The sequence below is a fragment of the Canis lupus genome, chromosome 6, assembly GCF_011100685.1.
Source record: "Canis lupus familiaris isolate Mischka breed German Shepherd chromosome 6, alternate assembly UU_Cfam_GSD_1.0, whole genome shotgun sequence".
Lineage (NCBI taxonomy): Eukaryota > Metazoa > Chordata > Mammalia > Carnivora > Canidae > Canis > Canis lupus.
This window is the reverse complement of record NC_049227.1, coordinates 26,128,724-26,145,724: the sequence shown is the minus strand read 5'-3', so window position 1 is coordinate 26,145,724 and position 17,001 is coordinate 26,128,724. Positions and strand designations below refer to the sequence as shown.

General features: G+C 42.6%; 1 protein-coding gene across 3 annotated transcripts in view; it reads right to left on the bottom strand.

The window, feature by feature from the left end:
• The window catches only part of TMC7 (transmembrane channel like 7), a 62,170-nt gene that overhangs the window by 10,305 nt on the left and 34,864 nt on the right, over window positions 1-17,001 (bottom strand). For 2 of the 3 annotated variants that reach the window (XR_005360874.1, XM_038540236.1), the window contains exons 9-15: window positions 16,597-16,754; window positions 13,044-13,161; window positions 12,644-12,741; window positions 10,666-10,852; window positions 7,081-7,211; window positions 4,269-4,427; window positions 344-422 (exon numbers count right to left, since the gene is read on the bottom strand). Coding sequence is in view for 2 of the 3 variants with exons in the window: in XM_038540236.1 (XP_038396164.1) it covers window positions 344-422; window positions 4,269-4,427; window positions 7,081-7,211; window positions 10,666-10,852; window positions 12,644-12,741; window positions 13,044-13,161; window positions 16,597-16,754 (930 nt within the window). In the remaining variant the exon portion in view is untranslated. The remainder of the gene's footprint in view (window positions 1-343; window positions 423-4,268; window positions 4,428-7,080; window positions 7,212-10,665; window positions 10,853-12,643; window positions 12,742-13,043; window positions 13,162-16,596; window positions 16,755-17,001) is intronic. The other variant, XM_038540237.1, reaches the window with a different exon arrangement.

The following is a 17,001-nucleotide window of genomic DNA, read 5'->3' as shown; positions in this document are numbered from 1 at the left end:
GCAGAGGGCTGCTCATCATCTAACTACCTCGTCCGTATTACCTTCATGGCAGCTACTGCTACTGGAATTCATGGTTTTTAACTATTGAGCAGTCTCGTCATCCTTTGTCACCACAGTATCCCAGCACAGTATGAGGAACAGGTAGTGGTCAATGTACATGTTGAAGGCATGAATGAGCCTGTGACTGGATGAAGCTGGGGAAGGCCTGGCCTTCACAGTTCAGGGAAGTAGGGGTGAGCAGGGCCCCAGCATTCCTCCCTCTCTCTAGGGAAAGCACGACTTTCCGTTAGGTGTCCTGGGTAGATGTCCTCAGCCATGACCCTCTGCACCTGTTCTTCCTTACCAGGGACAGCTGCTCTCGAAGCTGGACCACCACTCGCTTGTGTGCTCCGGCCAGGGCGATGAAGTAAAACATGATGAGGCTGCAACACAAGGGAGAGGTCACTAGGGAGTTTGTGCCATTTGACGGCCACTGGAAAAATAGCTGGATCCACTTTTCCCAGAACAGGTTTATTTTTTGTGTGTGTGTGTGTCTGTGTGTGAGAGAGAGAGAGAGAGAAGGGAGAGGGAGGGAGGAAGGGATGGATGGATGGATGGAGGGGAAAGAAGAAAGAAAGTGGTGGGAGGGAGAAGGAAGGAAGGAGAAATCTGGGGTTGTGGGTGTGAGCCTTGGATTGGGTACAGAGATTACTTTTAAAAAATCTTTTAAAAAGAAAGAAGGAAAGAAAGAAAGAAAACTCTCCCAAGCAGAGGGGATCAAAACCAGCCCCAGAGGGGTTTGTAGCTGGCAGTGTAGCAGAGACTGATTCATGCCTTGCGTCTTAATATTAAAGACTGTTGGTGTTCTCCTGTCACACACGATATGACAGGGAGAGAGAAGGAAATGGTCTAGACAGCTCAGTGGGGAATGAACTGGCTGTGGATGATCACTGTTGAGACCTCTCTGACCTTAGTTTTCTCATTTGTATAATGGGAATAATATAGTAAGACCAGGGACAACAAGCCTAGGATAATACATCTTTGGATAAAAGCAATTGGCAACTAGTTCCTATCTTCTGCGAGGTCCCAAATCTCAAAATGGGGGTGGTTGAAGTTATTATCTTTGGGGGAGAGGGGCAGAGAATGAGCCCCCCAAGAGCCCCCCAAGAAAACAGAAGGCAACTTCATTACATTCCATGAAGGGCAGATGGATTCCTGTCCAATCTCCCTGTAGAGGGCTAAGGAAATAAGGGCCACTGGAATCACTGATATCAATGGTACTCTTCTGGAAGACACCATGGCCACAGGACAAGTATGGCCAGATCAAGTAGCCACCACCAGATGGCACTAGCCAAGCGAACCCACTAGAATGGAGTAGCTGACCTGAGATACTCAGAATTCCAGCCTGACTGTCTGCACAGCTTCCCAAAGTCATTTTATTAATCTCCATCAAAGATATCCTGCCTTTGGGGTACCTGGGTGGCTCAGAGGTTGAGCATCTGCCTTTGGCTTAGGTTGTGACCCTGGGGTCCTAAGATTGAGTCCCATATCAGGATCCCTGCAGGGAGCCTGCTTCTCCCTCTGCCTATGTCCCTGCCTCTTTTTGTGTCTCTTATGAATAGATAAATAAAATCTTAAAAAAGTATCCTGCTTTTATTTATTTTTTTAAGATTTTTTTTATTTTTCTGTTTATTATTGATGCTCAACCACTGAGCCACCCAGGCATCCCAGTACCCTGCTTTTAATAAATAAATTTTGGGGGTTCACTTCTTACATGGTGGTAGGGTTTTACTGTAAGAATATCTGTATCATAATTGCAGTGATGTCATTACAGTTAATATATGCCAGCTACAGTCAATTCCAGTTATGTGTGGTAGTTATATTCTATAAAGTCTCCAGGAACACTGAATTAATGAATTCTGAACGAATGTAGGGGGAAGCACAAGGAGGGGGTAGGTTCCTGGAGTCGTCTGTCACAACATTTTTGTCAACTGATCAATACCTTGTTTTATGTTTCATATTTATTGAGAAAGAAAGTTATCAATAATAACCTAGTTTCTGTTTAAGGACACCTTATCTAGGGGCAGCTGGGTGGCTCAGTGGTTGAGGATCTGCCTTCAGCTCAGGTCATGATCCTACGGTCCTGGGACTGAGTCCCACATCGGGCTCTCCACCAGGAGCCTGCTTCTCCCTCTGCCTATGTCTCTGCCTCTCTCTGTGTCTCTCATGAATAAATAAATAATTAAAAAGAAAAAAAACCTTATTTAAATACTATTGTTGATTCCTTAACATTGAACTCTGTCACCAGAACTATAACACATCTCAATGAAGCTTATCTAACACACCTATTTTCTTTGTAAGGCACATCACAGCCCTCTTGGACTTAGGAATGACTCGAAGCACTTCAGCACTATGCTCATGGCCATTTTCTACTGTGAAATGACCCACCCAAAGCACAAAATGCAAGAAACTTAGGTCCCATATAGATCACAAAAGGACACTTAAGTATAGTACGAGAGGTGAAGCAAGAAGGCAGCCTATTGCGCTGACTCCAGCTGGTAACATGCATGCTATGGTGTGAATCTCTGGGCCCAACCCCCCTCCCCGAGAACATATGTTGAAATCTTAATCCCGAGGTGATGATATTAGAAAGCAGGGGCCTTTGGGAGGTGATTAAGACATGAGGACAGAGCCCTCACAAGTGGGATCAGCGCCCTGATAAAGGGACCCCAAAGAGCTAGTCATCTCTTCTGCTATGTGAGGAAAAGAGAAGTCTGCAAGCCTGAACAGGGATCTCACCTAACCATGCTCACTCACACCTTGATCTTGGACTTGCAGCCTCCAGAATTGTAAGAAATAAATTCCTGTTGTTTATAAGCCACCTCACCTATGATATTTTGTTATAGCAGCCCAAACAGGCTAAGACAGTGCTTTTTGGGTGATTCAAAGTTTTTGTTACTCTGAGTCCACAAATGACCATGAAACTGCCTTGAGTACTGATTTGGGCAGTTTAGCAAGTAGGCATATTTACAATACACAAACAAAAAATGGAATCCATGAATAATGAGGATAGACTGTAATTAGAACAACACCCAGCACACACTAAGATTTCAATGCACACCTGTGACTAGAATTACTTTTTTTTTACTCTTTCTTTTCTTTTTTAATGTAGACTCTACACCCAGGGTGGAGCCCAGTGTGGGACTTGAACTCACAATCCTGAGATTGAGACCTGAGCTGAGATCAAGAGTCAGACATTTAACCAAATGAGCCATCCAGCTGGCCCAATAATTATTTTTTTTTCAATAATTACTTTAACACTGAATATGATTCACTTGCAGAAAGGACTTGTCACCCTGACATACAATACCTATCATTTACTGAGCCTTTTTACCAAGGGCCAGGTCCTCTGCTAACGCATTTCACTTTGTTAACCATACTTCCTTCTTCTTACAACCTATGCTATTCTTACTCTCGTTTTCCAGGTGAGGAAACTGAGGCACAGAGAGGACGCATACTAGGTACAAGTAGTATTGCCAGGGTTCAAGTGCATATTTCTAATCTGGTGCTCTTCTCTCTGCCCAGTAATCACTTCCTTTATCAAAGAGCAAGTGATCTTATAAATAATCAGGAATATTATTTAGCAATGTTTATTGAATTTTTATGTCGGGCATTGGGCTAAGTGCTTTAGCTGCAGGATCTTACTGAACTCACTCAGTGACCTTCTTAAAGAATCACTATTGGGCAGCCTGGGTGGCTCAGCGGTCTAGTGCCACCTTTGGCCCAGGGCCTGATCCTGGAGACCCGGGATCGAGTCCCATGTCGGGCTCCCTGCAGGGAGCCAGCTTCTCCCTCTGCCTGTGTCTCTGCCTCTCTCTGTGTCTCTCATGAATAAATAAATAAAATCTTAAAAAAAAAAAAAAGAATCACTATTATGGAACCTCTGGGTGGCTTCCCACTCTTGGTTTCAGCTCGGGTCATGATTTCAAGGTTGTGAGATTGAGTCCTATGGCCAGCTCCCCACTCAGCATGGAGTTTGCTTGGGATTCTCTCCCCCTCCTCTTACTTCTCCCCCATTCACGCATGCATACTTTCTCTCTAAATAAATAAATAACTACATAAAATCTTAAAAAGAACTTACTATTATGATGCCCATTTTAAAGATGGTAACTGAGGCTCACAGAGGTTTGGTAACTTATCACATGTAGCAAATGAGCTCTCACTTCCCAGTAGAGAAGGGTCCCTGTACCTCAATGGAGAATATCTGCAAGGGTCTAGGCAGTTCTTACCAGATGATCATGAAGAAAGGCACTGCGAAGGCTTCCGATGTGACGCCATAGACCAGGGACTGCAGTGAGCTGGGAAAGGTGCTCACCGTCTTGGGAACCACCTCCCAGGTGGTGTTGAAGTTGGTGAATGGCCCACAGGCTTTCGAGGAAGGGATGCTGCTGGGATACAGACCATGGGGCTCAGGGTGATGCATGTAGCCCAGGCTGAGCCTCTCTCCTCTGCACGCCCATATGCTTGTTATCATGACCTGTGAGGAACTGCCTGTTCATAAGGGCCTTTTAGTACATTAAGGGCAAAAATGTTGGGGCACCTGGATGGCTCAGTGGTTGAGCATCTGCCTTTGGCTCAGGGCATGATCCTGGAGTCCCGGGATTGAATCTCACTTTGGGGCCCCTGCATGGGGCCTGCTTCTCCCTCTGCCTCTCTGTGTCTCTCATGAATAAATAAATAAAATCTTAAAAAAAAAAAAAACTCAAAAGAGCCTCATTTTAAAAATAAGGCTATAAAAGAGTATTTCGGGACAACTGGAGATATTTGAAAAAGTAGAAATACGACATTAATATTAATTAGATATAATAATGTTATGATGCATGCATGGGAAGGAGGATGCTCTTATTTTTAGGAGCTGCACACTCAAGTATTGAGCTCCAATCTTCTGTGCACCACCAGATCTCAAAAGAGGGTGGCTGAAGCTATTACTTAGGTATGTCATGATGCCTATACCAATTTCAAATAGGTCAGCACACACAAAAAAATGTATGCAGAGAGAGAAAACAAATGTAGCAAAATGTTAACAACTGCGACATCCAGTGAAAGGTAGAGGAGTGTTCACTATTGCTATTTTTCTAACTTTTCTACAGATTTAAAATTATTCAAAATAAAAAGTGGGGAAAATTTAAATAAAATTACAATGGAAAAATTTTGTAATTAAGGCCTAAAAGAATTGCCTACATTCACATCAGAAAGTTCTGTGTATAAGATTTTCCACTGCCCCTCTCTATAGATTAAAAAAACATTCTTGGAAGCAACCTAACTATTGCTTAAGAAAATGGATGAGCAATTTATGATCCATTCACAAAACAGAATACTAAAAAACCACTGAAAGAGACACAGAGATGTGAAATGACTAGTTCCCAAACAGAAACTAAGTAGTTGGGAAAAAGGACTGGAAAATGAATTTCCATCATATATACTCTTATGCTTTTTTAAAAAAAATTTTGTGCCATGTGAATGTATTTATTATATATAAAATCAAAGCTAAAAAACATTTTAAAACAATAAGAGTTCTATATGTGCTGGCATAAAAAAGGGCACAATATAAAATTACATGAAAAAAAAAACAACAACCAAACATGATTACAGCATTATTCCGTATGTGTTTTGTTTTTTTTTTTTTTTAAAGATTTTATTTATTCATGAGACACAGAGAGAGAGAGGCAGATACACAGGCAGAGGGAGAAGCAGGCTCCATGCAGGGAGCCCGATATGGGACTCGATCCCAGGTCTCCAGGATCAGGCCCCGGGCTGAAGGTGGCGCTAAACTGCTGAGCCACCCAGGCTGCCCCTCCGTATGTGTTTTTTAAGAATAAATACATTGTTTGTATGAATTTCTGGAAGTATTCATAAAATATTAATGGTGGTTACCTTGGTAGAATGGAACCAAGAAGGGAGGATATGGAGAAAATTTTCCTCTTTAATTTACACCCTTTTGTACTGTTTGACTTTTTACATAACATCTATAACTATAACAAAAAACAATAAAAAATATATACACTCAAATTGGTTAAAAAATAAAATCTAAGAGACAGATTCAAAGTTCAAGAATTTTAATTTAAAGATGAAGAAATGGAATTCCATAAGACTATAAGTCAGACAGATTGGTAAACTATAGCCCATGGACCAAATCTGGCCCACCATCTGTTTTTTGATAAATAAAGTTTTAATGGAGCACAGTCTCATGCCCATTAGTTTATATCTTGTCTATGTTGCTTTCATGATGCCACAAAAGAGTTGAACAGTTGCTATCGACATCATATAGCCCACAAAGCCTAAATATTAGGTAAGCTTGCCCTTTACAGGAAATGTTTGCCGGCCTTTGGTATAAATAGTTATATTCCTAGGAAGTAGGGCCACTGGGGTTTGAACCCTCAACTTCTGATTCTTAGTCTTAAGCATGTCTGCTCTTACCAAATTCTACACTAGACTCTACTTCTTTGTGCCATGTTTGAATCATCTCTATACCCCTAGCGCAGTGCTTGTCACACTGAAGACACTCCAAGTCTTCTATAGGGAGCATGTATTATTTTTATAATCAGAAACAAAGAAATCATCCAAAAGGAGACTAGAAGAAAGGCACAAGGATAAGGGAGTAGGGTAGGACACTCTCTAAAGCAATGGCAACACTGCAAGCCCAAATTCTGGAAATGGGCCAAGACATTCCAGTGTCCCAAGTGAGATTTCAAAATAAAGGTGGGCCTGGCTACCAAAACTCACTTACTGACTTCTGCAGGCGAAGTACCATGAGGAGAGCTAATAAAGAATGCAAGGGACCCTTTACTATAAAAGAGGGACATGTCAGGATGCCTGGGTGGCTCAGCTGTTGAGTGTCTGCCTTCAGCTCAGGTCATGATCCTGGAATCCTGGGATCGAGTCCCACATCAGGCTCCTGCAGGGAGCCTACTCCTCCCTCTGCCTGTGTCTCTGCCTCTCTCTGTGTGTCTCTCATGAATAAATAACTAAACTCTTAAAAAAAAGAGAGAGAGACCATGTCAAGAAGCAAGCAAATGTTCTAGAAAACAAAGTCATATTTACCGTGCCATGCTGATTGTCAGAGGTATTATTGCCAAACACAGTCCGATCAACAGCACCAACAGGAAGAAGAAATTAGAATTGGATGCTCTGAACTGCCTTGGGGAGGGTCTGCAGGTATAAAGAAGACTCACCTAAAGGGAGAGAAAGAGAGAGAAAAAAGTATGATAAATGAGCACATTCATACGTTCCAGTGGGAATGTAAACTGGTATGACTTTTCCAGAGGGTAGTCAAAATGAAACATGTTTAACCCAGGCCCTAATCCTGGGGAAATTCATCCCGATGAGAAAACAGAATAAAGGAGCCAAAATACATATGAATGGATGTTTACTGCCACAGTTGTTGATATCTGGGAATAACTGGAAGCAACCTAAGTAGCAATCAACAGGGGCCACTTGAAGGTTGAAGCGCATCTGGACAGTGGGAAACCGTGTAACCCTTAGGGTGAGAGAGCTCTACATCCTGCACAGCACTGTGAAGTGTGCTATGTGATGTTTACGTTTTTTTTTTGTTTTTTTTTTTTAAGAATTTATTTATTCATGAGACACACAAGCTCCCTTGTTAAGTTTTAAAAAAAGTAGTACTTGGGCAGCCCTGGTGGCTCAGCAGTTTGGTGCCGCCTTTAGCCCAGGGAGTGATCCTGGAGACCCAGGATCGAGTCCCATGTCGGGCTCCCTGCATGGAGCCTGCTTCTCCGTCTGCCTGTGTCTCTGCCTCTCTCTTGCTCTCTCTGAATGAATAAATAAATAAATCTTTAAAAAAAAAAAAGTATTCCTTATAGGAGTTTAAATATGTATTAAATGGATTTACAATAACCTATAACAAGTTAAGGGAGATTTTGTTTCAATTTTTAAAAAAGCATATTTATTTTTCCTCCATATTAAAAGGAAATATTTCTGGGGTGCCTGGGTGGCTCAGTTGGTTAAGTGTCTACCTTCAGCTCAGGTCATGATTTCAGGGTCCTGGGATTGAGTCCCATGTCAGGCTCCCTGCTCAGCAGGGAGTCAGTCTGCTACTCCCTCTGCCTCTCCCTCTGCTCTCTCACTCACTCTCTCATGCTTTCTCTATCTCAAATAAATAAAATATTTTAAGAAAATTAAAATAAAAAATAAAAACAAATATTTGTATCGAGGCAAAAAAAGACTTGTAGAAATACCAAGTGGAAAGGGGTGAGGGGATAGTAACAGGCATAAAATTTCTCCTTAATATTTAAAAAATTTTTAAAAACAATTTAATTATTTATTCATGAGAGACACAGAGAAAAAGAGAGGCAGAGACATAGGCATAGGGAGAAGCAGGGTCCATGCAGGAGCCCGATGGAGGACTCGATCCCAGGACTCCGGGATCGCTCCTTGAGCTGAAGGCAGATGCTCAACCACTGAGCCACCCAGGTGCCCCTCTCCTTAATATTTTTAAAAACTACTTTATGGGGAGGAGGACCCAAGCTGTTCTGACTTTAGCTGCCCAGAAAATCTCATGAGCTGGATGGTAATGAGTACCAAGGACCCCTGATGTCCTGTTTGGGGGTGGCTGGCTGGTCAGGCCTGTAGTGTCAGAACTCAGCCCAGTGCCCATGACCTATTCTGTTACCCCCACACGTCTTTATTTGGCCAAACACAAGGAAAGCACTGGGTGACTAATATTTTCTGGAAAAGGAAAAAGTTCTTCTAAGTTTTCTCATACCCTTCTTTCCTTTGGTGTCTTTGACCAATGGAAGTTTCCACATGAGAAAGCACCAGAACATTCTTCAAAAGCCAAAACATCTGGGTAGGAAGTATGGCCCAATTCAAGGCTCTGCTTACTTAAGTATTCAATACCTTAAGTTCACAGTGCCTGGGTTGCTAAGTTGGTTGAGTGTCTACCTTCAGCTTGGGTCGTGGTCTCAGGGTCCTGGGATGGAGTCCTGCATCAGGCTCCCTGCTCAGCGGGGAGTCTGCTTCTCTCTCTCCCTCTGCCCCTCCCCACCACTGGTGCTCTCTCTCTCTCATATTAAAAATAAATAATAATAAATAAATAGCTTAGGTTCTAGAGTGAAGTACATCTGGAGTCACTCATAAGCTATGTGACCTTGGGCCAGTTACTTAACCTCTCTGAACTTCAGCTTCCTAATTTATAAAATATGGCTAGTATTAGTACCTACTTCAAAAGATGTGTGTAAGCATTACATGATAACCTGTGTAAAGTATTCAGCAGAGTGGGGGCCACATGGTATTCTAACAACCATGATTACTGTCATTATTATTAATACTACTATTATTATTATTATTTCCACTTCTGAATCCTTAGGGCTTGGCATAATAGGTAATTAGTGAGCATGGGGCCTGTTAACAGAGGGAATCTCTGGAAGAAGAGATCGAAGTCACCATATACATATCTGAATATAGTTTATAAAGTGTTTTTTTTTTAAGATTTTATTTATTCATGAGTGACACAGAGAGAGAGAGAGAGAGAGAGAGAGAGGCAGAGATACAGGCGGAGGGAGAAGCAGGCTCCATGCAGGGAGCCGATGCAGGACTCTATCCTGGGTCTCCAGGATCATGCCCTGGGATGAAGGTAGCGCTAAACCGCTGAACCACCCTGACTGCCCAAGTTTTTTTTTTGTTTTTTTTTTTTTTTAAGATTTATTTACTTTGAGAGAGAGAGAGAGAGAGAGAGTGTGTGGTGGTGGGGAGGCAGGGGCAGAGGGAGAGGCAAAAAGAATCTCAAGTAGATTCTGCACTGAGTGCAGAGCCAGAAGCGGAGCTCAATCTCATGATCCTGAGATCATGACCTGAGCTGAAACCGAGTAGGACACTCAACCGACTGCACCACCCAGGCGCCCCTGTATATAGTTTAATAGTGAGCATAGATTGCCTCTCTAATAAAAAAAAAAAAAGAAGAAGAAGAAGAAGAAGCTCAGTTAATAAGCCCAGATCAGTTAGTCCTCCTCAGGGCGACTCTACCCAATAAGCACATATCTCAGGCACAATGCTTGGAGATCTGCGAGCCATTTGAGGAGCTACACAAATAAATGAGAACTGAAAATAAATTCACTGGCTCCAACATCCAGATGGAAAATTGCAAAACTTAAATTAATAGGGACACCTGGGTGGCTCAGTAGTTGAGCATCTGCCTTCAGCTCAGGGAGTGATCCCAGGATCGAGTCTTGCATCGGGCTTCCTGCTTGGAGCCTGCTTCTCCCTCTGCCTATGTCTCTGCCTCTCTTTCTCTGTGTCTCTCATGAATAAATAAATAAAATCTTAAAACAAAAACAAAAACTTAAATGTTTTGTGAAACTAAACGTTTTGTGATCACTAAAATGTGCCACTGTCATCTCATGAATCAATTGTGGCTCAGCTCTTAGATGGTTACTTACAAAAACATTTAAATCACAGAAGCAGAAAAAGAAACCCTTAAACAAAACTCTGGAAATTATAAAGATGTGGAAATCCATTCAAAGTCTTTTTTCCAGAATAAAAATATCTATCAAATAAGGGATGTAATTTTGATAGTTTGATGGGGTGTGCATGGGCTGCAAATACAGGACCTGCCTTGCTAAATCAAGAATGGTCCAGAATATCAGCTCCCCACCCCTGCTCTCTCCTTACCTCTTTCACATAAAAGATGATAATGAATTTTAAGGTTGCAATTGCAGGGAGAAGAGGTGAGAAAAAGGCTCCAATCCAGCAAATGGTTTGCCCATAGACGATCCCCAGAACGTTATCAGGAATGGCAAATTCCTGCTGTCCCCAGCACTGAATCAGCTTCCAAGAGGAACAGTAGGTCACTAGGAGCCTGGAAACAAACAGGACAATTTCTCACCAGAATGGCCAGCACCTGCCAAGGCCACAGAACCAGGTCCACTAAATCAGGGCTGTTTCCACACACATTTCTTGTGGAAACTGATGAGTCACATGCCTAGAAGTTGCCGAATACAGTGAACTCTGAAATCCTTAAGACCAGAGGCTGAATCTCAGATCCACAGCCTCCGGCCAAATAAGGTTAGGCGAGGCTCAGTTTTCCTCATCTGGAAGGGAGGAGAATTATAACACCACCTACTTCACCAGGTTGTGGTGACAATTAATGACATGAGCAGTCTCTGGGCTCTTGCTTGCCACTCAGCCCAAAGAGTAATGCGCATTCACATAGAAAATGTCTTATGAGAACCCTAGCACCCAGCACACCACTTCCTGGAATCCTACAAGTTTCTTACAGAAACCCTAGGACTCAGGGCCCAAGATTAACACACATAGTGGTTCACTACAGATTGCCACATATTAGCAAAAATACCGGAAACAATCTAAATGCCGACCAGTAGGGGCCATGATGACAAATTACAAGGCATAGACTTATACTACACATTCTTTAAAATAAATGAAGAAAATCTATGTGTCTTGACACAGAAAGTTGTTCATGATATTCTGTGTGTACAAGGCGGAAAAAAAAGGGCAAGCTGCACACCAGTGTGGATGGATTGTGATCCCATTTATACGGGGAAAAAGAACACTTCTCACAAGACTGTGTGTTTACCTACATATATAGTTATGTAAATGTGTTTTTATTTTTAAGGACTGCTAGATCTACCCCAAAGTGTTAACAATAGCCACCTCTGAGAAATGAGGTGAGGCTGGGGAGCTATTCTATAAAGTTCTGTATTTATTTAAATTCTAAATATTTAACTTTTTTTTTAATAAGCACACATTCCTGTCATATTTGTGTAGGTTTTTAAAAGGAGAGTTTTGAGGCACCTAACTGGCTCAGTCAGTTAAGTGTCTGACTCATGATTTTGGCTCAGATCATGATCTCAGGGTTGTGAGACTGAGCCCCATGTCAGGCTCAGCACTGAGCGAGGAGCCTGCTTAAGATCCTCTCTCTCCCTCTGCTCCTCCCTTCCCTCGCTCTCTCATTCTCTTGCTCTAAAATAAATAGATATAAGTAAATTAATATATAAATAAATAAATGGAAAGTTTCTTTTTTTTAAAGTTTATTTTTAAGGGCTTACTGGACTACTTGACATGCCTGGATAATTTGTACATCTGGGTAAAAAAGTGGTTAAGTGCAGAGTTTCACCTAAGGCTCAAAGAGATGCCAATAATAATAATGCAATGACATCATAATCATGATGGTGATAGTTAATATTTTTTTGAGTGCACAGTACTTTTATCTGCATTTTCTCATGTAATCCTCACAACTGTGCTGTGAAGTGGCTCTGGCTACTATACTATCCCCATTTCACAGGCAGGAAAACAGGCACAGAGCTAAATACCTTGCTCGAGGTTACATGACCAGCAAGTGGCAGTGCTGGGGTGTGAACCTGGAAGGTCTCCCTGGATAGGATCTGTGCTGATGGCTGGAAGCCATCTCCATGGAAGCCTCAGGGAACCATTTCTGTTCATCCTACCTTTCAAGGGGGCACCTAATGGACTAGGGGGTTGATGTCCTAGAGCAGGTTGTAAGCCAGTGGATGGTCGTCAGTGATTCCTGTCAGCACTCTGTGAAGAGCAGCTGTGATGGGAGCCCCCACTGGGGATGTGGGAGGTACAGGAGGGGTAGGTGGAAAGAAGAGGGGGTATCCCTCACACTTACTTTCTAGGAAAATCCACAAAAAGTGTCACAGCCAAGATGATGATGAGGTCAAAGATCATCAGCTTGTACATTTCCTGCCCAACCTGGGTCTCCCAACACTGAAAACAAAAAAGATCAAAAGAAAATGAGGCCCAACTGGGGCAGAGAAAGCCAAGTTCTCACACTCCTTCCAATGCCCTGTCCACCCTCAGATCCTGTGGCCTCTGGAGGATCTGAGCTCCAGCAGAGACTCTGGTTTTCAAGCCTATAGACATACCTCCAGTGTCAACTCTGCTACACAGTAAGAAAGTGGATCAACTGGGATTCAAACCCATAGCTTTGAGGGCTGTTCTCTTGACGTTGAGCCTGTCGCCCCACAATGACCACCCCCCACAGGACGCTTCCACCCCTGCAGGCTCACCGGGTAGAGTTTCTGGTTGTAGCCACAGAGCTCACAGGAGTAGTTATCACAGGATGTAATCTTGGAGCCCAGGGTGAACACCAGCACACAGATGGTAGCCAGCCGCATAAAGACACACCTGCAGGGAAAAGAGGGAGGAGAGAGGATGGGAAGAAGCAGCCTCAGGGCAGGCTGGCTCCTTGGAACTGAGGCTAGAGGGCAGAAAAGCTTCAAAGCAAACCCACAAGTAATTAGCATTGTGGGTCTATTGATTTCGACTCAGGTCATGATCTCAGGGTCCTGAGATCAAGCCCCATATTGGGCTCCACACTCAGCATGGAATCTGCTTGAGATTCTCTCTCTCTTCCTCTGCCTCTGCCTCTCCCCACTACTTGTGTGCACTCTAAATAAATAAATAAAACAATAAATAAAATCATTTTTTAAAAATCTCTAAAATGGGAGTGCCTGGATGGGAATGTCAGGGAAGCATGCAACTCTTGATCTCGAGGTTATAAGTTCTTTTTTTTTCTTTTAAGATTTAATTTATTTATTCATGAGATACAGAGAGAGAGAGAGGCAGAGATACAGGCAGAGGGAGAAGCAGGCTCCCTGCAGGGACCCCAACGTGGGACTCGATCCTGCGACTCCAGGATCACGCCCTGGGCTGAAGGTGGCGCTAAACTGCTGAGCCACCCGAGCTGCCCGAGGTTGTAAGTTCTAGTCCCACATTGGGTATAAAGATTACTTAAAAATAAAATCTTCTTAAAAACATCTAAGGGGCACCTGGGTGGCTCAGTGGTTTAAGCACCTGCTTTCAGCTCAGGTCATGATCCCAGGGTCCTGGGATTGAGTACCCCCCTGCTGAGTAGGGAGCCTGCTTCTCCCTCTCTTGCTCCCCGACTTGTGTTCTCTGTGTCAAAAAATAAATAAAATCTTTAAAAAATGATAAAAAAACAAAAACACCTAAAATGGTAAATTTTATGTGATGTATATTTTTTGCTACAATTATTTTAAATAGCAAGGGGAAAAAATGCACCAGAAAGCTGGCAATTTCTGAATCCACGATGATAGAGCCACACTGTAGAACATTATGCATTCCTGAAGGGAACTAATTGAATCTTCTAAGTAAGAGGTTTGAGTGATGTCTGATATATTGAGAATGGGAAAAGCATGTTACAGAGTGTCACTTACATATGATCCTATTTCTAAAAGAATACAAAATGTGCGAATGAACAGGAACCCTGCAGATGAGGGCTCCCTGGGGAAGCAGGATTCAAGTCAGAAGGGCAGAGTGGGCTAACCATTTTTTAAAGATGCTTTTCTATTGCTTGATTGTAAAAAATAAAAGAAAGAAAGAAAGATGAGGGATGCCTGGGTGGCTCAGTGGTCAAGCATCTGCCTTCAGCTCAGGGTGTGGTCTCGGAGTCCTGGGATTGAGTCCCACATTGGGATCCCCTCGAGGACCCTGCATCTCCCTCTGCCTATGTCTCTGCCTCTCTCTGTGTATCTCTCATGAATAAGTAAATAAAATCTTTAAAAAGAAAAAAATAAAGATTAAAAAGAAAAAGCAAAGTCACACATCTGCTCACTCTTCTCATTATGCAGCACGCCACCTGACATTGCATCCTTCCTGGTGGAATGCGAGTACCCAACACCACTGAGGAGGGGCCTATAACTAAAAATGGAATCTAGGGGTGCCTGGGTGGCTCAGTCAGTTAAGCATCTGCCTTTGGCTCAGGTCATGAGCTGGGGTCTTGGAATCCAGCTCTGCATCAGACTCCCTGCTCAATGAGGAAGCTGCTTCTCCCTCTTCTTCTACCTCTGCTGCTCCCCTGACTTGTGCTCTCTTTCTCTGTCAAATAAATAAATAAAATCTTTAAAAAAATAATAAAAATGGAATCCAATAAAAAGAATCTACACAGCAGTTTGTATCAACTGTAGGCTACAGAACGACACAACATGAAGAAACAATGAACTACATTCACACTAGGGGACATTCTACAGGACAAATGCCCAGCTTCTCCTACAAATCAATGGCCTAATGAAAGGGAAGGGGAACTCTGAAAAGAAAAAGGGGGCTTAAGAGACATAATGACCAAACATAGCATGCGATCTTTGTTTGGATCCTCGTTTGAACCAACCAATCCTAGAAAGTCATTTGCAACTTTAGCAGGAAACTGATTTAATTTTATTAGGTTTGCTGATAATCGGTTAACGGGGGGAAAAGTGAAATAAGATTTGCTTAAAATAATCCAGCAAAAGTGTGTGTGTGTGTGTGTGTGTGTGTGTGTGTGAGTGGAGAGGACAGATGAGATAAGTAAATTGTTGGTAATGACCAAAACTAAGTGATGGGGAGACTGGGTGGCTCAGTCAGTTAAGTGGCTGCCCTTGGCTCAGGTCATGATCCTAAGGTCCTGGGATCCAGCCCTGCATCAGGCTCCCTGCTGGATGGGCAACCTGCTTCACCCTCTCCAATGCTTGTGCTCTCCCAACTCTCTCAAATAAATAAATAAAATCTTAAAAAACAACAAAGAAACAAAAACCCTGAGTGATGGGCACATGTAAGTTTATTATACCTTTTGTTGTGTTTAAAGTTTTCCATATTAAAAAGTTTTTTAAAATGTAAATGCCATTTGAGGCATGAAACACTCTATTTCACACAATCCCCTCCCGGTTTTCTTCAACTTATTTGTGTTAGATAAGACCCTGTTAGATAAGACCCTCCTTTACAGCAGTTCTTTCTTTTTTTTCTTTTCTTTCCTTTCCTTTTCTTCCTTCCTTCCTTTTCTTTCGTTTTCCTTCTTTCTTTCATTCTTTCCTTCCTTCCTCTCTCCCCTCCTTTCTTCCTAAGAAACTGAGTATTTATCTAGAATGAGAAGAGATATTATCACAAATTATAAGAAGCCCACTGTAAAAAAAAAAAAAAAAAAAAAAAAAAGAAGCCCACTGTAGCAAACATAGTCTTGACCTGGCCACACATTCTCGGCACTCGCTATCCCAGCAGATGCCATAGCTTCCTGATGCAAGCACCCCTCTCTTCCCAAGGCCCATATTTGGGGGGTAGTGAGGTAGGAGCATGGGAGAGTTGATGCCTCTGGGAGCCAGCCACCCTTACGGAGTACAGGATAAACACTTTGGTGAGTGGGAACCCACTAAGATATTTCCCACCTAAACTCCCAGTTGCCCGATGGGACTGAGCCCCCACTGCCAATAGCCCCAATAAGACACCCTTAATCAACTGCCTTCCCTTCCCCCTCTCATTTCTTCATTCCCCTGCTGGTAGACACTTGTCATTTCTAATATCTTCTGAGCAATACCACCTCCCAGGGCCCCAACCTATGCCCTCAGCTGCTGATGCACTAATACATGAACCAAAAATATAATACCACTGAGTACATGCTTAAGTCAAAGAAATTTCATTGCATGGGCAAACTCTGATTCACTCATGGGGGCTGCCTAAAGGTTGTAGAGGATTCTTGGCTCAGCAGGAAAAGGTGCCACAGTGGATTAGCAATGTCTGCCATGGGCAAGAAAGTGGGCAAGTGGTGACCTGCTTGGCATGTCTAGGCATTACCTAAGAATTGTCAGCCGGATCTCAAAGCCTGGGGAATAATCCTCATAGTGGATGATCTTGGCAAAGATCATTGGTGTGATAAAATTGGCCAGCGTGATCACAATAGAAGGCAGGTACAATATCAAGAGGTTCTCTCCAAAAACCATCTTGTCAATTTCCTATAAAGATAACAAAGGGAAGTTGCATCACAATAGAATTGATCTTGGAAGAACTTAATTATATGTACTCAAGTCACGTTGTACACCTTATATATGTCAATTTTATTTCAATAAAACTGGAAGAAAAAAAAAGAACTCAACTATACATATTTAGATAACAAACAAAACGAAACCCATATGTCATTCAACATGGCCCCTAAACATAAGCCATTTCCGGGAAGCCTGGGTGGCTCAGTCGGTTAAGTGT